Source organism: Aythya ferina (genome assembly GCF_964211825.1).
Source record: "Aythya ferina genome assembly, chromosome: 3".
NCBI classification, from domain to species: domain Eukaryota; kingdom Metazoa; phylum Chordata; class Aves; order Anseriformes; family Anatidae; genus Aythya; species Aythya ferina.
The window spans coordinates 1,913,469-1,937,103 of record NC_140298.1 but is presented as its reverse complement, the minus strand read 5'-3'; the positions used below and the strand labels follow the sequence as shown (position 1 = coordinate 1,937,103).

Sequence of the window (23,635 nt, the reverse complement as noted above, 5' to 3'; positions counted from 1 at the left end):
TTTGGATGCAATTATATGCATTAAGCATCAAGTACTCTACCTGCTGGAGGCTTTCTTGCTGTGTGTCTCCCATTCATGTTTACGATGTAAGAAGCCTTCCATCTGAGCTGAAGGAATCTCCTGTGTTTTGGCTGGTAGGGTAGCAGCAGTCTGGGCCTGAATGGCAGCCTTGGCTTTGCGGTCTGCCGTTGGAGAAGGAACAGGACTAGACTCCTTTGAACTTGTCCTCTGTTCTGCAGCTCCATTGACCATTTCATTTGTTTCTGCAGTTTCTGCCACCTAGGAACAGTGGAAGAAATGTTCAGCTAGATGCCTCATGACACCGAGGTTTCTTGCAGTTAATCTGTTCCCCTGCACAATGTGGCTGTGTATAAACTTTGCCTGGAGAATGACACAGGCCAATAAAATCTTTCTCACATTCCATGGAGACACAGAAGGCCAAGGAAATTAGAAGGTATGAATGGATTAGTATTCATTTTATAGGTGGAGAGACAGGAATATAAGAACTGCTAAACTTCACAGTGTGAGTTTTACTGTGCTTTGCTCTGCTAGTCAATTCATATTCTTTTATATATTGTTATTCCTAAAATGAGAGCATTCAGTTCTGTTGCTAAGTGCTCAAATGTTTGGAACAGTAACAATCACACTTTCTGCGAACCTGAGAGGAACAGTAGAAGTTATACACATCAGCCACCTTAAATACATTTATAACATTACTGGGGCATAAAAAGTCTATAAAAGGTATTAGCTATATGTCAACAGAAAAATATGTCAAAATTGCCCAGGAGCATTTACAAAAATTTGCAGAATTTGTTTCTGTAAAAGCTCCTTTCCCACTTTCCCCATTCCCCTAGTGACACAACAAAATCAAAACATGCAGAAATTAGAGAGATTACACCATGCATTTCATCTCCACCATCTCAGTTAGGATATTGGATCTTAAAGACAAGGGAAATGAGGTCATATGTCATTTTATCACGGTCTTTTTCAGACTTTCATTATTAGGTGGATTGGATTTTTGTTAAAGGAACTGAAAACCACCACAGTCACACAACATCACACAGCTATTTACCCCCAAACAAAGACAGAACCAAGGCCTTGCCCATCACTTGCTTTGTTGATCGCGTTGCCTGTCGCACTGTGATCGAGATAGCCTAGAGAGCAGCCATGTTTCCAGCAGCTCTGACTGGTCAAGCTGTCGACGTCTTCAGGAGCCATTCATCCAAAAATCATTTAAATTGGAATCCTAATGGCTATACACTTTGGAAATGCAGCTTGGTCCCAGTTTTTTTTTTTGTTTTGTTTTTTTGTTTTTTTCTTGTACCATTACTTTAACATGTAGAGCCATTTGGTAGCAGCTCAGGAGTTACACAACCAGTGTGTATTATTATTATTAGCAAGTTACTAAAGCTTAGTGCTGCTAATGCTCTAGTAGATTACAAACATTCTGGACTGTTTTTATGCAGACAAGCAGGTATTTGTGAATGGCACAGTAATTAGACATTCCCACTTCTGCAAAAAGCCCGGACAATTCAAAAGCAGCCGAATTATTATGCAACAAACCAAATTTTGCCACCGTTGTCTAAAGCTTCTTGCACCTGCCAAGTATACATTGTTGTACCTCACACCTTTGTACCTCAGATATTGACCTAAAAAGACCTAAGTGTCAACTTGCTATGAATATGGGAAGGGTTGGTTAACTGCCTTTAAGCAATCTAAATCTCCAGAGTACAGACACTACATCACTGAAACAGGGAAAGAATCACAGCTCACATTCCACTTCAAGTCATATCTCTATTTTACTCTGTCCCTAAAGACATGTAGCCTTACAGCCTAGTTATCAGAAGGAACATCTACCCTGCACTGAAGATCTATCTAGTGTTATCCAGCTGGAGTAAAAATCAATGATGCTGCTTCTTCAAACTTAGGTTAAGTCAGAGCCATCAAACCCTGCTATTTATATTCAAATCTCAAAATAAAACAAAAACGTTGATTAAAGGAGGGCAGGAGGTGGGGGCAATAAATAGATGAGACTGAAGATTATCCAAACATTGCCAGCACTGCTGCTGCAACACAGGTAGTGAAATACACAACCAGTGATTCACCAAAGAATGCTTAATTAATTAATCACCACGAGCACTGATCAATGGCCAACATACCACATTAAAGAAAAAGGAGAGCCCTTTGAAAATTTTACTGACCACTGACTGTTACTGAACTTCAAACATACTCTTTTAAACTGACAGGATCCCTGTCTGAGATACACGAGGCACTTGTGAACAGCAATAAAGAATTACTGCAGACTTGTATAGTCTGCATGCTACATAGACCACAGTTGACTCAGCACAACTACCCAGAACTACCTATTAGCTAAGCCAATGTGGAAAGTAGGATGTTTTCTGTAGTGATATAGACAAGACATGAAAATATTACAGATTTTGGGGTACCTGTAATGATTAATCTGAAGTAAAACAGACAAGTTCCATAACAGCAGCCACTGCACAGCTACTTAAAATGTTTTTATGGTAAGTAACATGTAATTCAGTGCTGCAATCTACAAGCCTGCGGTTTTAAATGGTAACTGCCAACTCTAATTACACAATCAGACCTGTAAAATCTACTTAAAATGCTGCTGATTGTAAAAGGGCTATGAAAAGCTTTATTGATGCTCTTTCAGGTTTTATTTCCTTTCCATGTGTTATCTACAATTAACAGAAAACAAGCAAAATAAATCTGAATCATAAACAGGTATGCAAAGAATGTGTCATGAAAATAGAGAAAAACAGGAGCTAAACAAATTTTAATGGAAACATGCATTGGGCATGCAAAGACAGCGCAACAGAGGACAAACATTAATAGCAAACTGTACTGTTACAACAAAACAGTTATCACGTACATGAATACAGTTTTCTTAATCGTGACTGAGAGGTTAGTTGCAAGTTCTTTAGTGGCTAGAGACTACTCTTGAGGTATATTTAAGTCAGGACTGTATAACATGCAACAAGACAGCCGGTGACAATGACTGGAGACATTCCTTTGATTTTCATAGTGCTTGAAGCAACATTAAGTACAGGTCATCAACTTAAGCCTCTGCACCACAGCTTAAATAATAGACATATTTGCCTTTTCAGATGCAAATGGATGACAGCTTGTATATTGTTCTGGCATAAGTAATCATTTTAATGTTTTAAGCCGGAACCATAGACCATACTGAATTGGTGAAATCTTACACTTCTTGTGCCTAAAATGATGACCTTAACTGATGACGTAATTAATTTTTCTTAATCATGTATCATTTCTATATAGAAGTGGACTAATGCAAGTAAAAACATGTATCTATATAAATTACCTTTACAAACTTTTAGCCAGAATACATCTGAAGGCTTCTGAAACTGTGGTATCTGAAGCTACAGCTAAACTGCTCTGAGAACTGTCATACTCTTAAAGGTACACAGACCCAACACTGGTGTAAATAGTCACCAGATCATTTGCATGATTTTATATAAAAATTTAAAAAGCATTAAGAATATATATCTTGTTATCCTGACAAAAGAAAAAAAACATGCATCATGAAGTAGAAAGACAAGTTACAGTAAAAGTACAATTACTGAAGCACATCCTTTCAACCACCTCTCTTTTGAGCTTAGCCAATACAGAATGATATAGCTGCACTGCTCAGCTGGTTGTCAGAGAAAATCTGACCAACTACAGCATATTTCATGCCTCAAGTCAGAAATAATACAGCTGTGTACATCTGATGTATTGCAACACAAGATTCAGTGAACTGACCTAAAAAGCTCTCATGAAAGACTGTGAAGTATGGATGGCACAGATTAACATGGAAATGCATTATGTATCATGGTAATGAAATAAAAAATGAAGCAAACGGGTGATGTATAAGACTGTGGTAACCAGCAAGGTGATGATGATCTGGGATTCATATTCCTTGCCACAACTACATATAATTTCATAAACATTAGAATGTAAAACACTCATCTCACTTCCTCATTAATACTGAGGATGAACTGAAAGGCTTTATTTAAAAGAAAGAAAAAGACAGAACTGCTTATTATCCAACAGTGTTAACAGAGTCTGTGTGAAGACCCAGAAGTAACTGGGATGGATGACCTGAAAGGTAAGCGTATGCTAAAAGGCAGTTCCTCCCAGAGTCCTAGACTGGGACCTTTATTTCCTTTGCGGTAATGGTAGAAGTTCTAATACCTGCTGATGTGAGCCTGCCAGGAGCCCTTCTTGTGTTTACTATGATCTCAGAGAGTGAGGTTCAAAAACATGACAGAGAAGTGCCAGTTTTTACTACAATTCAGAGCATCAATTGGAACAAGCAGGCTTTGCAGGAAGGTAATGAAGAGATAGGCCAGTTTTCAACTACTGTGTTGCTTTAAATAAACATACATATTTACTGTTATTTCTATGGCTGCACATTTAAGAGTATTGGCATGCATCCTGACTCCACTAGAACCTCCTCTGTTAAGAAGGAATGAATTGACAATTCAGCCTAGATCTATAGAAAATACAGAGCTGGGATCTTAGACCAATGTACTTTATTTCACTTTCAAAGAAAAGTGTCACAATCTCTCAATAAGGGTCTGCATCCTAATCTCATTTGTACCACTGTAGCTCCAATGTCAGTCAATGGAACTGCTGTTGCATAAATTCTCCAAGGGAAAATGGGGCCCCAAAACAGATAGTCAGCAAGATCACAACTCTTCAGAAGGACTAAATTCCAAGATAAATCTAGAAACTATGTTTTATTGGTTTATTTCATGTTTATTTTTATCTGCAGTCAATGAATCCATCTGCATGGAATGTTATAAAGCTAACCTTAAGGCTTTTAATTTGTTGGTAGTTACAACACTCCCCTCCCTCCCAGCCTTTTCTACTGAGCTCACTTGTGTGTATTGTCTTTGGCCTTGTGAATAACTCACTTTCTAATGCAGCTGATTTAATAATGTTGCCGTGCTGAAACCTGTTAGTATAACTCGATGCGTCATACCTGTCAGATTCTAGTTCTCTTCTTCATTAGGATGTAATCTCATTAAATCTCAATTACTCATATAAAAGACGGTTTAGCTGGAAAATCTTAATACTATTAATGACATGAAAAACTCACAGTAAATAACATGAAATAAATGTGTCACCTTAAAGCAACTGAGTGTCAGTGAGGATACTGAAATAAACAAGGATTAAAGTGAAACAAAATATATCTCCAAGGGGCTGCTAATTAAATAAAATCAACTGATGGGAAGGAAGAGAAAAGCAGCAGGGAAATCTGAAGCCAAAAGATTAAACCAGAACCAGTAAACCATACTGAAAAAAAGGTGTCTTTTGCTGCAAATGTTTCTGTATGTCACAGTCCAGACCATGATCGGTCATTGGCTGTCCGTCTGCTTATAAAGTTTTTGTAGTTTTGGTAGGTTTGGGAGCGGTAACTAACCCGTGGAGATTCCTGGTCTGATGGCAAACCATTTTGGGAAACCTGTTCTCCTTTTGTTCCATCCCTGTTGAGAAAGGAAAAAGAAAAGATACTAAGTTCTTGAAAGTCACAGATCTTTTTCACAAAAAAAAAAAAAAAAGATTTTCCTACTAAATTTTGCATATCTCAAATTCAAGCAAGCTCTTAAAAACTGCCAAGTCATCTGTTAACAACACCATAAAAGCATTGCCTTTAAAAGGTTTCCACTTGCAAGGGCAGAAGCCTACTGCAATAAAGAAATGCCCAGCTGAATAAATCCAATGCTTAAGTGTGATCAAAATAGGCTTTCATGACGGTTACTATCTCACAAAGTCTACTCCTGTTATACACATAACTTCATAAATGTTAATGTTACATGGACACAGCTTAAAATCCATCCGTAACAGATGCTCATTAAAGGAGAAAGCAAAGATTGTTCAGAAATTTTAATTAATAACATACAGGGTGTATAAGGTGTATAAACAGCACTTTTACTTGAAGGCCAGGTACGTCTTAACAGTAGGAACTGCTTCATGGTGAAAAATTGGAACATTCAACCTAGCAGTGAATTGAGATCACTGGGAAAGGTCCCCATCAGCTACATCCATGAAGTCTTCTAAAAAGGGTCACATCACAAAACCACGCGACCTCCAGCCTCCCCCTTTACAACACATCTTCATCCTGAGAATCCTGACACGTGAAGCATGCAGTTCAGATTCCTGCATCATGGGCTTACCATTGCTGCTGGGAGTCTGCATCCTCTGCAGCCTTTGGGCTTGGCTCTGGAGTAGGCGGCTGTCTCTTCCTCTCCTCTTCCTCCTGTTGTCGACGTACTTCCAGCAGTTCCAACTGAGAAATGAAACATTTTTGTGCATGTTAAAGCACTGCATCTCAGTCAATTTTCAGGGGCACTACTAGAAATGAAGAACAACACTTTGTTGGGTTAAAAACTGGCTGGGTAGCCGGGCCCAAAGAGTTGTGGTGAATGGAGTTAAATCCAGCTGGAGGCCAGTCACTAGTGGCATCCCCCAGGGCTCAGTACTGGGGCGACTCCTCTTCAATATCTTTATCGATGATCTGGATGAGGGGATCGAGTGCACCCTCAGTAAGTTTGCAGATGACACCAAATTAGGTGCGTGTGTCGATCTGCTCAAGGGTAGGAGGGCTCTGCAGGAGGATCTGGACAGGCTGGACAGATGGGCTGAGGTCAACTGCATGAAGTTCAACAAGGCCAAGTGCCGGGTCCTGCACCTGGGGCGCAATAACCCCAAGCAGAGCTACAGGCTGGGAGAGGAGTGGTTGGAGAGCTGCCTGGCAGAGAAGGACCTGGGAGTGATGGTGAATAGTCGGCTGAATATGAGCCAGCAGTGTGCTCAGGTGGCCAAGAAGGCCAATGGCATCCTGGCTTGTATAAGAAGCAGTGTGGCCAGCAGGGCTAGGGAAGTGATCATCCCCCTGTACTCGGCTCTGGTGAGGCCGTACCTCGAGTACTGTGTTCAGTTTTGGGCCCCTCGCTACAAGAAGGACATCGAGGTGCTCGAGAGAGTCCAGAGAAGGGCGACAAAGCTGGTGGGGGGTCTGGAGAACAAGTCCTACGAGGAGCAGCTGAGGGAGCTGGGCTTGTTCAGCCGGGAGAAAAGGAGGCTCAGGGGTGACCTTATCACACTCTACAGGTACCTTAAAGGAGGCTGTAGCGAGGTGGGGGTTGGTCTGTTCTCCCACGTGCCTGGTGACAGAACGAGGGGGAACGGGCTAAAGTTGTGCCAGGGGAGGTTTAGGTTGGATGTTAGGAAGAATTTCTTTACTGAGAGGGTTGTGAGGCATTGGAACGGGCTGCCCAGGGAAGTGGTGGAGTCACCATCCCTGGAGGTCTTTAAGAGACGTTTAGATGTAGAGCTCAGTGATATGGTTTAGTGGAGGACTGGTTAGTGTTAGGTCAGAGGTTGGACTGGGTGATCTTGGAGGTGTCTTCCAACCTAGGTGATTCTGTGATTCTGAGAAACAGAGTTTGAATCAGACACCCTACAATGTGAACAACACCCTACGTTTTTCTGAAACTTTACTGAAATTAAAGTTTATTGGCATAAAATTTGAAGGGACAGGTCTTTAAAAGTATTAATTATTTAAAGTTTGTTGCACTGGATATGGCACTAAGTCACAGAGCATCAGACTCTAACATTAAATGGAGTTCCTGTGCAGTTGCTTGCTATGTCCAGGTATCTTACCCAATTCATTTCATTAAAACAAAAAAGAAAAAGAAAAACAAAACAAAACAAAACAAAAAAGCAAAGTATCCCAAGCTATCAAAATATTTAAAAGTGACATCCTCTTGTCTGCTTGACATACACAAAAGTAAAATGTTTCACATCGGAATCCCTGAAATTGACCATCAAAATAAAAAACAGCTTGCTTTTTGAAGATGCTATGAAACTCCAATTCACTGTCTGCAGCTGTGATGTTCAGTGAGTGTTAAAAATCAAGCCATTTCAATTTTAGTGTCTAAAGATTGTTCTCTAGAGATACTCTCCAAGCATTAATTACTGCCATTTCAGCCCTGATGAAAATGGTTTTTGGTGTTTTTTTGTTTGTTTTGTTTTGTTTTGCTTGTGTATTTCTCGGGGAAAATATAGCCTTGCACTGGAGGCCAAAACACAACAAACATTTTTGTTGAACTCCCCTCGCCATGCTGTCCTCTTGAACTGAAAATATTTTCAAGAGTTTGGATCTGGGTTTTTGTTCCTCAGCATCTCCCTTCCCTTTTAGCAGTATGGCCTATACATCAGAGAGCCAGGGCAAACCACTCCACTCTAGAATTTGCTTCTGGGTCATCACTCTTGGGCCTCCGACAGCTCTTGTAGACTACTAAGGTCATTTACCACTTAAGCTCTCTTTGCAGGCTGTTGAGCTCAAATGAACCTAAGAGGGTTTTAGCATTGTTGGGAACATGAAACTTCAGGCCCTGGGTGATCAGCCTTGGTTGGCCCTCCACAGCACCAACAAATGGAGATGAGGTTGGTGGTATTGGGAAGCTACTAGGAACAATCAGCAGACACCACAATGGGAATGGCCAAGAGGAGTTCTACTTGTCTAAAGCACTCACCGTGGTCAGTCTTTCCAGTGCTGCAAATCTCTCATCCCAGGTAGCTGCAGATTTCTCAAATGCTTCATGCCGCTTGATTAATTTTTCCACTTCATCAACACTTTGACCTATTTCACGACTGGATAGGTAGGGCTCCTGCCCCAGCAGCCAGGCCTCAGCCACACTCGCGTCTCTTGAAAACTGATGCACCTCCAAAACTGAGTAAAGAATGTACAGACATCAGTGCTATTAATGTCAAAAAGGGCATCATGAAGGTATTGGGCTTTTTCAGAATTTACTTTAAAACAGCTGGGGGAAAAAACAAATGTATTTGGCTAAGTGTTTTCCTTAACTAAGTTCACTGAAATTAACAGTAAAAAGACAGAAATTTCTCATGTTGGCTCTGCTTTGAGGAAAAACAAAAGTTAAGGCCCACCTTTATTTCTTCTGCAGACTATTTCATTTTCTAATTGCAGTGTCTCCTTTCTGTTCTAATCTGCTGTTACCTAGTAACTTCACAGATGAAATTCTGTTTTCTACTGTTTTTCTTCCTCACTCTGGCCTGTCAACCAAACAGCTAGACTGAAGGCTGCAAGCCTGTACTTCAGGCTTGCCTACAATGCTACAGTTCCAGGTTTCCTTCCAGCTGAAAAAAGCTTCCACAGCTTTTGTGAATGAGATTGCAAAACAATTTTGATGAAGAATATGGTTCAACCACCCAAACTCAGGGACAGGCACTCGTGATTCTTTTTCTTAAAGCCTGCTGAGACTCAGAAAGAATGAATAAAGTACACAGAGCAGCCCAGAACTCCACAAAATGATTACACTGTGCTGTACATTTTGAGATGCTCGAAGTTCATGTGTTGGTAACTGTCTGCTGCAAAGCCTTCAGTCCATATGCGTTACAGAAAACCTTGTTAGAGTATCTGAAATGTGTTGTTTCTGGTGTAAAAACTGGAAAATGCTCTAATATTTAAAAGTGCATCTTTTGTCAATAAACTCATTAACTTGGCCTCTCAGACAATGCTGGTATGTTACATGTGTAAGATAACAAAGCTTTACTTCCCCATATTTTTTGTCAGTACATCCTTTGTAGAAAAACAGTTGGAATGTGACATCTGCAAAACCTGGTGCATCTGTTTCACCTAGCTCCAGTTTTGGTCATACAGAGTAAGACCTTTAGGGCAGGTTTCTTTGTTTCAAGTTCTCAGTTATTTTACAATTAACAGACATGATTTTTTCAGTTAGTACAGTACAAAAACACTTTCAAGTGATGAAAAAAATAAAAAAGGAGTTTCAAGTTTTTTAAGTGCTCAGAAAGACACAGTGAAGAGAGTTAGATATGGCCCTGCCAAGAAAAATGCGAGGACATCCTTACTCAGTCTCAGCCACTCCCATCTGTCTTCCCATTTGTCAATCATTTCTTTTCTTTTCTCTGTCAGCTGCAGTAGCTTTTCCTTGATCTGGATTTAAGAGGAGAATGCAGGACTGTTACATAAGCATTAGGCAGCACGGTCACCTCACCACACTGTGTAAGCTGGTATCACAAGCAAAAGGCACTGGCATTTACTGACAGGATACATTGTGCTGGATTGTCAGGAATGACTTAAAAAAAAAAAAGCCATTGTATTCATGTTTTTCCTTTGAAATACAAATAAATATGACATTTACATTAAAACACTACAAACAAATCTAATGGTACAACCATGCAGTGTATCTTCCACTTTTTTTATTTATAGATGTGCATATATAAATGTGCTACCTGTGCTACCTGAAGCTACTTGTGCTAACAATGACATGCCAACATAAGCACTATATCATTCACAGGGTGAATACTGGCTAGCAAGATCTTCCAGTTCCTGAGGAAATGTTACTCTGAGGCTGCTCCGCAGCACTTATGTGTAACACAAGCACAGAAAACATCACCTCCCCAAGTGGGCAGTCTTATGATATTTGGCTATCCTCCCTCTGCAAAAGGGAGACAGGAAGAAACAAGGGTTGAGCCTCTATCCTTTGGCCTAGTCAAATCAGAAAATAAATCAAGGCCTTAGGCAGTCAAGTACATTTCTCTTGTAATATTCCCTGGATTTACTCCCTGTGAACTTTTTCCCGCTCCTTCCCCTAGCAGGCCTCTTCATAAGCATTCCAGCTGCCCTCAGCAAAATTCAGGATGCCTCTCAGTTGTCTCTGCTCTTGCTCTAAGAAATCACCTTTCCAAGCACAGCTATCCCAGAGACAGCTCTCTGCAGACTGAATGCAACAGCTTCTTTGCATTTCCTGGACTGACAGGGATACTTTAAATTTTGGTGTCATCTCTGCTCCCCAACGTGAATCCACAGCATTAAATCTTACACTAGTTTCACAATAGCAAGTAACTGCAATAGTCCCTGAAGTAATGCATGTCATTATAAAAATGCACCTTATTAATCCATAAATTTCACAATGCAAGTTTCTCTAGCTGAAAAGGAATCTATAGGCCAGCTGCACTGCAGTTGTTACCCGTTCAGTAAGTACAATACCTCCTCTGATGCGTAGTGTTTTCTTGCCAGAAGAGATTTGCCGAGCTCAATACAGGTAGTAAAGCTGTCATTTCGGGCATCGATTTCTGCTTTGATCCCCTGGTGATTGTTCATTAGCAGTTCAACAGAGGAAACATCCCTAAAATAGTCAATCCATGGTTCAGAAACATGTATTTAAAATTTAACAGCTGCTACATTAAAAAATAAATAAATCTAACCCAGAATGGTATGATACAAAATTTAATTCCTAGGTCATCTTTGTAGTTCAGGAAACAGGGACTTTCAGCAGCCCTTCCATAGGGACAGCACCATTGTTTTTGTCAATCGGGGGTCAGATAAAGAAATTTGTGGGACATTGCCATTACTTCAGCAGCCCCCAGCCTCTGCTGGGCAGCAATACATAAGAGCAAGCTGCCACAACACCATCCCATTTTTTCAGCCACTCTTTCAATTTCTGGCTCAACAACACTGAGTGTTACAGATGTTCCTCAGCTGACCTGCAGCCTTATCTTCTGCATGATACTACAAAAGGTATTCCACATTACCTTGGCTTTTCCTGGGCTTCGATCTGCCGGATAACATCTTCCATCCAAAGCATGAGATCCCGAACCATGCTGAAGAAACGGAATTTGTCTCCTGTGTCCACCAGTCTAACCCTGCGGCCCTCGCAGGCATCCAACAGTGCCTTCCAGGCTTCTAGGACCTCATTTTCCCTCTTCTGGATGTCATCAGCTTTGTCCCCAGCATAGGCAGCCTGAAGGCGTGCAGCATCCTCCTGCAGCTGTCTCACCTGGCATGTGTTTGTAAGAGATAAATGAATCAACATTTGGGTATTATTGAGTATCAAATATGGGGGCATTTTAGCTGCTAATTCAAAATTGGAATGGCTTTCTGAAGTCATTGTCAATATTAATTGTCAATATATGTGGTCTGTCAATACTAGAAAGGTTTATTCTATTATTCAGTCAGTATATCTCTACAAGAATGTTTCTTAGAGAAGTCAGTGGGTCAAAGGACCCCGAAGATTTGCCACTGCTTAAGCCTCGTGTAAAACTGGATGGCAATATAAAGTGACTGTTTAATTCCAGGGCAAAAGGGGACCATTTTCATCATCAAATTTTCTTCCTCCCACACAAGTGAGAGAATACCACTCAGGAACTCCCATATCAAAACCATTATTCTAGCTGACATAGAGATGGTTTTTCAAAAATGTAGATAATGACTTCAAACAGTAGAAATTTAGAAATTCAAAGATTCTTCTATTATTAGAAATCTCTTTTCCTTACAAATGCTCTCTTGGAACATCAAATGCTATTTCTTGTCTGTATCACATATTTTCTGAGCCAAGAAACACTGTATTGGGTCTTTTCTTAATCATTTTATCATTTTAGAAAGGTTTGATTATGAAATTAAATGGTGTTCTAGCTACAGGCACACAGATCCTGCCACTACCATGCTGATCTGTGGTGGTACTCCAGCAGTTTCACCCCAGAACTATCCTAAGTGCTTTCGACATAGCTCAGTGCTATGATTACCTATTCCCTCATTTAGGTCTTGATTCTAATTACCTTTTTGAGAGACTGGGATTGGTGTTTTGTGAATGTCTCCCATTTAATGTATAAAATCTACAGCTTCCTCAAGCAAAACTCTTGAAAAATCAAATGGTTGCTACACCCTCTTTATTCTAGTGTAAACAACTATGTAAATTGCAACATAATCAAAATCTGGCAGGCAGTTAGTCATAAAAGCTTTCTTTTCTGACCTACTGAGATAAATGCAGCTAGTCGTAATTCCTCCATTCCTTAAGCAACTTGTTTCTTTCCAGAATTCTCATTTTGGCAGTTGAACATTGGTGTTTTTTGTTTTTGTTTTTTTTTAATTTAGAATCCCATGTGTGCTGTATGAACAGCTGCCTTCTTCTATTTAACGTACCTTGGCTTCAGAAGATAAAGAATTAGATCAAGTTTGGCTGCTTTTAAAGACCTTAGCCTGGACAAATCCCCTCAGACTGCTATTAGGATGCATTATAAAAAGCAATATTCAAGTCAGAAAGCCTAAACCCATAACCGAGTCAGAAAGCCTCTTGGTAGGACTACAGACTGGCTTTGCCTCTCAGAAAGCAAAAAGTGCCTAACAGAGGAGATATCTAAAGATTTTTTTTTAACAAGCTTACACATCCCTTACACATTCCTTCTGCTGGCATAAAGAGCAAGCAAACGTAAGGTGGCTTTCAGCACAACTAATATATATTCTACTCAAGAAAAACATTAAGAACAGAAAAACCTGAAACCTGCATTTCGTCTTACCTCTGGTATATTAAAAATTCTTGACAGACTTAGTATCTGTTCATTGTCTTTCAGAAGTTGCCTGAAGAGACACTATCTGAAGTCAAATGATTATTTTTCTTTGAATGTAAACTATTTTCCTACCATATCTGCCATGCAGTGTCCTACTAATGGTGCTGCTGCTTGGGGAAATCAGAAAAAGCTTCTCTGGGGAACTGGTGTGTTATCCTCACACCTCCCTATCCATACTCTATTCCTCGGACTGGTAGGAGACATCACAACTTTTTGCTTTACTTCAAATCAATTCAGAATTCCTCTGCATTTATGAATTCTTCTCCAGCCAAGGGAATGACTTTATTCCAAGATGGAATAAAGTTCAACAGGCAATTATCTGTGTATTCAGAAATCCACTGATTTCTGTTTTAGGGAAACTAATTAACCTAATGCAAGAACAGAGAAGCAGAAAAACAGATAAGAAAATGATCCATAGGAACTTATACCCATAGGAATACACTTGGCAAGCAGCTGCCAGCACTCTGTCTCCCAGCCACAGTGGGGGCAAGAGCAGTGGAAGCACTCTTCAGCCACAGACCGTGTTGTTCACTTGCTACACACCTGGGTACCGAGCGCCTGGATATCGTGTTCAAATGTAGTGTGCATTCTCTGTAGTGTTTCCACTGTGTTTTGGTCTCTACCAAGCTCTTCTGGCAGTTTCTTGTGTTTGTCTTGAATGCGTCCTAAGATTTCCTTGGCATCATGGTAAAATTTGTGCAGTTCATAAGAGGCTGCTAGAATTTGTGTTCTTGTGTCAATGAGCTCCAGGAGATCAGCCCAGGCCTCATTAAGACCATCCTTCCACTCTGCAATTGTTGCAGCATCCGAATGTCCAGAATTGATGAGTTCGTCTGCCATGTGGTTAACAGTATCAACACGTTCCTGTCCAATGTTTCCAGTGTCTCGGGCAAATTCCCGGAATCGCTCCTGTAGCATCTGAAACACAGAGAAACGGATTCATGCAAGGCTGTATTTGCAAAGTGATCTGAGCAAACCAGTCAAACCAACCACCCATTTATGTGAATCATCTACATGTGTGCAGCCTCCAGAAAAAGGTCAATCTGCAGCCACATCTGAAGACCTTACCGTTACATGCTCATAGTCCTGTCCCAGCTCATGGGATCCTGCCACCACCTCCCTTTCAGCAATCCACTGCTCCAGGTCATCCACCTCTCGGTTAAGCTGGAAGAGCCTGTGTCTCTCATCCAGTTTGCCTCTTCTCTCTTCAGCTAGATCCTTCAGGCCTGCATACAGCTTATCCACTTTGGACTGGCGCATGCTGATACGCTCACTGAAAAATAACAAAGAGCATCAAGTCCTCCCTATCTTTTTTACAAATAATATGAGTAGACTGAAAAAAACTTCAAAGAATAAAAATCACGCTTGGGATATGTAATCGCCAGAATGTGTGCCTGCCGTATGCAGGAATTTGGCTCAGACACCCTTAACCAGCCTTCTGCTGGGATAGCTGGCTGCACTAGCTGGAAATCTCTTCTGCCCTGTACCTGTACCCCTGCTGACTTTAGAGAGTGATGCTGGGAACCATGACTTCCTTTTGTTTGACCACAGATCATACCAGAGCCTTCTCCAATAATGACAGGAAGGATTTGAGCTGCTGAGGCAAGAAGCATTTCATTTTTATTTAAATTCTGCTTCAAAGTTCAGAAGCACTGATGTGTTTTTTTTTTCTCACTCTAAAGTTCAGCATTTCCAAAAGTGATTAATGTTTCTGTTGCCATTATCTTTCCATATATTTTGTCTGAGCCACATAGCCCTGTCAAATTGCTTTCCCTCTGCCATATGAAGTCAATTATGTTATTGCAGTGGGCTCAGCCAGGAAATCCACTCTCATCTGAAATTAGGATGACCACAAGAGAGTGCTTTTGAGTTAAATAACAATCTTCCACCAGGGGCAAAGAGTGTCTTGCCTAAGATTGTTCTATCTTCCTATCTGCAAAGGTAGAGCAGTTACACAAATCAGCCTCATCATCAAGTCATCCCCACAGTCAAATCCAATGGGGAATTCTGTTTGCTTAGCTGCAGCTCTTACAATGAAACAGCTCTTACGCTTCCTGAATTCTCTCACAGGGAAACCTGTTTGAGAAAGTTGAGATAAATTAACCAAAATCAAGATGCTACTATGCCTATGTTTAAAGTATGAGATTCAAGCATGAATCTCATACTATGAATCTGAGATTCAAGTCTGAATTTCTACAGAAATCTCACAGGAGTAGATCTCAGGGAGCACTGCCCTAAGACAAAAGGATAAATAACTGTCACCCTATGATCTGGACATAAAGTTGTCTGAAAGAATAAATAAGGATCTTTGTCTCTCAGGATTGTTATACCTCTGTACAGCTCAGCAGTGCTGGCAGATCTGACACTGCTAGTCTGTATAAAGGGCACAAGGGGCATTTATTGAAGGTGCACAGTGCTATCCAGAAGTCAGGAGCTGTACATACTGACCTTGCTCAGGGCAGAAAACTACACCCAGAATCCTGGTTCTCCTAAAATCCTGTCTCTGGCCAAATCAGTGTGGTCCAACATGCATCTCTAATGAAACTGAACTCAGCTTCCCCTGTACAAACTCCTGAGTTATTTTCTCTTTACTGCAGTCTTTGTGTGTCAGAACAAGCTAGTGAAGTGATTGAACTACTAAAAGAACTCGTGATACAATTAAAAACAGCAGTTAATACCTTTCAGGGTGATTATCTGCCACCAAAGTTCTGCTGGTCTTTGAAAGCTGGTGCACAGTCTCAGCATAGTCTTCTACAGCCTGTTCCAAAATCTGGTGCTTCTTCAACATGGATACTGCACTCTGTTCATCCTGTTAATGGTGACAGAAAATGACAATCCATTCTCCTACTCCAGGGCAAGACCCCATATAGCAAGTTCATCTTGGTGCATTAGCAAAGAGCAGTAACCAGGAAGATTTATAAAGGACTGCTCCCAGCTCCCCATGACTGTAAATTAACGGTTGAGTTCACAGTAAATGGTACCCACAGAAAGCAAAATGATGAGTAAAAAAGCATGAATACAACAACCCCTCTGAGATACAGAACAAGATTACATCAGCTGCGCACTAAGCATGTTGAATTTCCTCTTCTATGAAGCTTGTTGTGTGTTTACACACTGCTGACTACACAGGGCTCAGAAAAATGAACAGTTTTAGGCACAAGGCTTGTTAGGCTTTTCGGCTACTGACTGGATAAAGACAAGAAAACTTAACTAGCTCATGCCAAAGGATTCTCCACCAAAGTGCCTGGGGAAATTCCAATCAAAACTTTTTATGTGTTGTTATGATTAAGAAAGAAAACAACTCTCAATGTTACACGGTATTGTCAATAAGCCTTTTCATTAACATATTTTTCATGATGAGCTGCTTATGTTAATAGTCCTTTTCATTTGCATTGCTTAGATATAAAAAAGAAAACAAATCCTTGCTAACTGACGACTGAACACCCATGAGTGTTATACTGATACAAAGCTGAGTTTGATTTTATCAGGTTAATGAAGGTGCTGTGTTTTTGTAAATAACAAATAAGATACAGCATACTAACACATACTTGCCAAACTACTGAAAAATAAATGTTCAACTAGTTTGGTATGGTCTGATGCTGTTCAGGTTTCACTGTGCTGGGAGTAAAGACAGGCCTGCAGCTGACAACTAGTGGCTTCCACTGAGCGACCACCAGGCCTACTTCACAGATAGGTGCACTGTGCTGTTCCCAGCAATTCCGCACTGCTGGAAGTGTTGCCCTAACAGGACTGCATTAGCACATCTGGCTTTGCAGCAAAGGAGAACACACAGTTGCCATCCACACTCTGAGGCAGCTTCAGTATAGCAAGATCTATCCTCCACACTACCCAAGATGTCATAACAGATCGAAGAGATGATCACTTGAGCTTTTAGAAGGGAATTAGATTTGTTTATGTTACCATTACATTAGCGACATATTAAATTATGTCACCTACCCCCCTTGAGCTAAACAATTAAAATCAAGCTAGTGTTGCTGTGGAGCTGCTCACCTTGGCTTTCTCTTCCGACATCATGTAGAGCTCCTGCTCACTCATCCAGGCTTCGGCCTCGGCAGCATCAAAGTAATACTGCTGTGCTCTGTGAGACTCCTCGAGGCGCTTGTGGCGTTTCTCTGTCTCCTCAATTAGAAGGCTCCACAGCTGCTTCAAGTCTGCAAGTCTCTGTTGAATGGCTTCAGCATTAGGGCTACTGTCTGTGATAATATTTTGACTCCTCTCAAAAATATCGTCAATACGAGGCTGATGTCCTTGGATTTCTTTCTGAAGGGTCTAACAGGAGAAAAGCAGACTGATGAGACACTGCACCCAACAAAGAAAAATGCTGCTCAGGGATTTCACCTCTAGAGGGGCAACAAAACACAAGCCATCAGCTCATGTGGATAAACTGGGGTTCTGTCCTCCATGAGCATCCTGGAACACACTGCCCCCCCAGCTGTGGTCACCCCACCTCCCCACAGCACATCCTGACCTCCCCATAGCACATCCTGACTGATGCACCCACGATTTTGCCCCAGGCTTTTCTTTCCTGAATTAGTCAGTGTTAAAGAGAAATAACAGGGAGAGAGCTCTGACAGCACCTGCTTACCTGATTTTTCTTTATCAGTAGCTGCACAGTCTGGAGGTTGTGTCCATGATCAGTAGATGTTGCTATAGGCATTCTCTCTCCAACCCACAACTGCAAAAGAAAAAGAGCACATCTGATTTGGAGCAACCCCAGATACAGCTAGGACATCAGACAGAGGCTGGCATGCATGAGATGCAAAAAGCAGCTTTACTCTACGATGCTACTGAGAGACGTGATTGAAAGGCTTCTTCCAAGCTCTGTGATAGGTGTGAGATTTTCCTAGTATCTAGGGAATGAGATTTCTTTTGTACTCACAATTTCATCTTCCACATCCCGGTTAAACTGGTGGATTTCTTTGGAGGCCAGCAGGTTTGCCTTTCTTTCATTTAAAGGTTCGAGCAACTCCAAAAATTTCTTTTCTACAGTAAGGCGTTTTCCATCTACTTCATCTGTGCTCTTTCCTTCCTGACTTAAAGCCCGTGCCTGGCTTTGCAGTTCCTCTATCTCCTTCTTACGAACATCCATTTGATTCTCTAGCATCTAAACACAAACATGGCAAAAGATCTTGAAAAGTAGGGTAAAAGCAGTTTATGTGACTAGGGTACGTCAATAGCTATGTAAAAAGGAAGAACAGATGCTGATCAGTAATTAATAATTATCAAAACACTCACGTTGCAAAGAACAAGGTTTAAACACAGATCCATTCCTTCACAGCTGCAGCCACCCCCTGATGACCCCATTACACCTGCTTGCACAAATGGTGAATTTGGCCAATAGAGCAGAGTTAAGTTGCTTCTATCGGGCGTTCACAAGTTACTCTGAAAAATTTCAGAGCACAGCTAATTGCATGAGAGCTTCACTGCTCCCTCCTGTCCTTACTGCTTCTTTGCTGTCCTTAGAGCAGCAAACCAGGGACCGACCAGTACTGGACAAGTTTGAAACAAGGGCAGGCAGCCAGGTTCAGAGAGGAGGGACTGGTGACTGGGGGACTACGCCAGGAGACAGAAAAGTTGTTAACATGGGGAGAGAAGGAAGTACAAGGGAGCAACTGCATCAAGAAATTTATGGTCAATTTGTTTCTGGATGTGCTTTTGCTGTTTCTTAAAGATAGATGGAACAACAAGAAGAAAGAACAGCAAATAAAAGCTTTTCTAAACTGAAAGGATCTCCCATCTGTTCCTTTGAGTGCAGATATCTGCTCTCTGCCCACTCTGTAACCTGTGCTCCATTTACCTGCTGCTTCTTCAACAGGATGTTGACACTGGTGAGATCCTTTCCATAGTCGTCCGACTGAATTTGACTCTCCAAACCGTTCAGCCACTTATCCAAATCAGCACAGCTCTGGGTAAAAAGCTCTGCCTTGTTTGCATCAAAGAGACGCTGAGCCTTGGTCTGGGTAGTGGATTCGAGCTCTTCCCACATTTGATGGAGACCTGTCAGCTTTTCTTTCACTACAGCTTCAGTCTCTGGTTTCTCTGCAATGAGCTGCATTCCCTCCTGCAAAGCAAAGAACAACCAAAATGGCACCTCCTCAGGAACACTCACAGACCGTTACTGAAATTATTCCAATTAGCAAGCACTCAGGATTCCTCATCTGCTGGCAACATCAACCACTATCTCCAATTATCCAGTGACTCTTTCCAGAACAACAGCTCCTACATATCTCTGTTGCCAGCACGAGAATTTCTTGGCAATTGGGAAGGTCAGTCAATGCCTCATTTCTCCTCCCCCCTACTCTCGTTCCTTTGTGGGGGCTCCTGGGGATGCTGCTGGGACTGGAGCAGAGCGGGCTGCTCCACACCGTGTGACATTTCACCAGGGAGTGGTGAAGACCCAGCATAATGCTGGAGCTTATGGCACCAAAACTTAACTGTGTGACTTGAGAGAGGTGTGTTGATGGGTTATGGCAATCACCATGGGTTCATGCTAGTATCAGAGAATGTTCTTCCTTGGAAAGCAGGACACCTGTACCTAGCAGCAGCAGAGCACCTGGACTTGAAATATCTTTTTGTCTCTACAAAGACTTTTGCTTTTGTATTAGCTTTGGAAATATTTTCTTCACCTCTAATTATACTTCTACCTCTGCACCTACGTGGTGCTGACAATAGATAACTCTTGGATGTGAACACTACTCACAACCCAGAACATTCAATAGCGCTGACCCCCATAATATTAACAGTGATTGCCAGCTCTGACTCAAGACACAACTTTGGTACTTCTTTGCTGCAATCTGATTTTTCAGAGGCAAAGAATGAGGATGTACTAGCATCACTAAAAAAGCACATCCAGTACTAAGAGCAGACTTCTAATTACACCATTAAAGGGTATTGCTATTTGCAGATCACAGAAAAACCTCTAATGGAATACAGAGTGCCAAAGTAGGAAAGGAAATAAGCAATTAGGCTAACTTACACTGAACAGAAACCCCACTGTCAGAGCTAAAGACAGTTTAATTTTCCTCCTTAGTTTTCCAAAGTTGTACACAAGAAATGGGGGGAAAAGTACAGATCACAGCTTATAAAGGCCTTCACAGTAACTTGGTGAAAAGAGCTGTGAATCTATTAATTAATCACAAAACTGGCTGTACTTTACCTCATGCATTAAGTTGGTATGTGGAAAAGCTGCCTGATTATAGTCCTGAAAGAATAAAAACCAGCACGGCAGCACAGGTGTCTGAATTCACCTATGTTCAGTTATTTTCTAGGAAGTACTTTTCCTTTATTACCTCAAATCACAACATTTGCCCTTTTCAGCCTTTGGGTATGAAAAATAGGTTAAGCCTTCTTCCTAACATGTAAGAATGATTAGACAAAGAAAACAAAACTGGCAACTTAGCCATTAAGTGTTCTGTGAATGTGTCTTATGTAAAAATCCTTAAGATTGATGTGGAATGAAGGGTTAGATGGAGACACAAGGAGATAGTTACTCTACAGTAAGGAAATCTCCTTTTCACTTAGCTGAATGCAGAATTCAAGGACCGATTCCTGCAGAGGAACAGATCTTCTCTTTGTGCATAACCATCTCTGACAAAGATGAGGGTAGTTTGGGGACATTCTTTAGTTACCTTTTCAATCTTCTCCAGCCATTCTTTGTTGGATGCAAGTTCTGCCATAAATGCCTGATGCTTCAGCCATTTGCTGTGCAGGTTCCTTGCCTCATCATAGGACATATCCTGGGCTGTAAGCATCTTTTCATTGATCCAGAGTGAGAGCTGGAAAGGAAGATACACAGGTGTTCAGGACATTTGCAGTAGGGAATAATGCGAAGTACCCAAATGCCTCTGGACCAAGGATACAGAGATGTCCACTACAGAAGAGCTGCATGAGATTCAGGGACTGCTTTTATTCGGGATTCGGTTAAGGATCCACCCCTTTAACAGTTAAATAACATCTCCATCATATAAATAACCTCCAACCTAAACAGAAAGGAATCAACTCCATCATGAGCAAAATCAAACGGGTCTCTTCCAGCTCAACAGGAAGAGAAATGGGCATGTGTCCTGCTTTTTGGTCACAATGTACTTTCGCGCTGTTTTTCCCTTTCAACATTACACAATGCACTTGCTACTCAGGACAGGACTTGAATGTCATCACCACACCCCTGTGGAGCCTTGCGGGTTTCCTCAGGACATTGCACAAGTACACACTAATGGGGTGGCATGCACAAGTCATTCTCCAGAATTAAGCAGAGCCCTAAGGTAAATCTTTCAGTGAAACACTGAGCGAGAAATTCTGTAGTTCCAATCTGTATTAAAAGCCTTAAGAATAAAGATGGTTTGGGACCATTAAATCTCACCATCTTTGTACCTCTTCCCTATAGTCTTTTCTCTACAGAGATTACATAAACATTTAAATACATTTATTTGTCCGGTCTCCAGCAAGGTTTGTGGTACTTGAGATACCCCTTTTCAGATTACCTAAAATCCAAAACTTATTGTGTTCTGATTTTATTCAAATACAAAGACACTGAGAACAATTCCCAGATCAACACTGGAGAAAAATCAATACTTTAAAAATAGCTTATTTGCCAAGGGCAAATGGAATGTGAAAACGATCATAGCAGCCAGTACCAGATTTCCTCCTAGGCTGAGTCTGACTGCTTTATCTGTTCCCTAGGTGTGGATGAAGAAAAACCACACCACACTATCAGTAATGTTTACAGAATTTGCAAAAAGATTAGTTTACTGCATATTTAAAGTTGTCTGCCAAAGAGGAAAATGTCAAAACAAATCTAAGCTTTTTTCCTAGAACTCCACTTGGATGATACACGCTGTCATGCCGAGGAAGCACTCTTACAAAACAAGTAACAGAGCACAGGCCAGACTTGCCAATTCACCACTGCAGATTCGGGATGAAGGACAACAAATTCATTCAGAACTCACAAGCCATTTTTAAATTGTCCTTAAAGATATCGTGAAGTTCCACAAAAAGGGAAAATCAAAGCAATTTAAAAACAAGTCAAAGAAACTCATCTGATTTTGCTATCAAGTCCGAATAGAAAAATGCTCCCATTAATGGAGACCTCTGTAGGAATCTAAGGTGACAGTTCTAAAGGCTGCTGTGCTACTCGACAATAAAAGGCTATATCAAAGATTACTATGCAACCTGAAATAAGTGTGTTTATTCCTGCCTTTCTAGGGGGAAGTACAGCTGCTTCACTCTGAAAACTGCAGTGCTTGTCTTTTATTGTTTGCTTTTACCCAGCCACAGCAATAAGTCTTCCAAGGATTTAAAAGTGGTTCCCAAAGAAAGGTAGCATCATCTGTACTAACAGATGGGGTCACTGAGACACAGCCAGCCAGTGGTACACAGCCAGTGGCTGTCAGGATAAAACCCTCATTTCTGACCTTCAGAACGTTGTTATACTCCTTCTGATAAGACAGAAGTGCAAATGAAGCATTTTAGGGGTGACTATTAAAATCTGGTTTTTGAAACCACTATAGTCACTGGAAGTTGGTATCTTCAGGGCAGAGGTAGATTTAAAAAGACAATACAATAATTTGCTAAAACGGTGCCTCACACTGGCATTTGGAGTATTTGTTTGTCCAGGAAACCATGAGTCAGTTGTTAACACCAGCAGAGCTAGTTAGGTTTCATCCTATCTCCTGCACCATACCACAAAATGCTGTTTCTGCCATCAGCTCCCAGAAAACCTGCAATGAAAAGCAGGCCTAGCTGAGAGAAACGCAGAGACACAACTCTCATAAGTCTGCCAGAGGAATAAGAAAAGGCAGAAGAGTACCGACTGCTGGTGTGCTTCCCAGACACTGCAAATGCCTGGGCTGACGCAGCGTCTCTCCCTGCCGAAGGTTCACAGACGTCTGCAGTCCATGACAAGACCTGCTGGCACACTCGGTGAGCAGACAGAAAGCTCCTGACATGCAGCCTATCCAAATGTGTTTCCTCTGGTGTCCCCAGGGAAATTAGCCCAGACAGTGCTGGGGCTTCGAAGCTCTTACAGGAAGATCAGCTTTAATCTCCTCCAAGGTGAGCTGTAGAAGAGCAGGATGTCCCAGAAGACTGAACGGCAAAATTTATCTAATCCCCCCTCTTCTCTGAATTTCCTGTTGTCACTCTTTCATTCTCTCCACCAATTTAACACATTCATAGTTATGAATGTAAG

At 41.3% G+C, this 23,635-nt stretch overlaps 1 protein-coding gene across 3 annotated transcripts in view; it reads right to left on the bottom strand.

The window, feature by feature from the left end:
* SPTBN1 (spectrin beta, non-erythrocytic 1) overlaps positions 1-23,635 on the bottom strand; it is a 137,058-nt gene that overhangs the window by 5,660 nt on the left and 107,763 nt on the right. For all 3 annotated transcript variants that reach the window (XM_084514129.1, XM_084514128.1, XM_084514130.1), the window contains 15 exons: positions 21,078-21,224; positions 19,247-19,510; positions 18,329-18,553; positions 18,035-18,124; positions 17,440-17,718; positions 16,107-16,237; positions 14,497-14,701; positions 13,972-14,346; positions 11,617-11,861; positions 11,072-11,210; positions 9,931-10,015; positions 8,574-8,770; positions 6,210-6,322; positions 5,456-5,519; positions 41-279 (listed from right to left, as the gene is read on the bottom strand). In XM_084514129.1, coding sequence (XP_084370255.1) covers positions 41-279; positions 5,456-5,519; positions 6,210-6,322; positions 8,574-8,770; positions 9,931-10,015; positions 11,072-11,210; positions 11,617-11,861; positions 13,972-14,346; positions 14,497-14,701; positions 16,107-16,237; positions 17,440-17,718; positions 18,035-18,124; positions 18,329-18,553; positions 19,247-19,510; positions 21,078-21,224 — 2,798 coding nt within the window. The remainder of the gene's footprint in view (positions 1-40; positions 280-5,455; positions 5,520-6,209; positions 6,323-8,573; positions 8,771-9,930; positions 10,016-11,071; positions 11,211-11,616; positions 11,862-13,971; positions 14,347-14,496; positions 14,702-16,106; positions 16,238-17,439; positions 17,719-18,034; positions 18,125-18,328; positions 18,554-19,246; positions 19,511-21,077; positions 21,225-23,635) is intronic.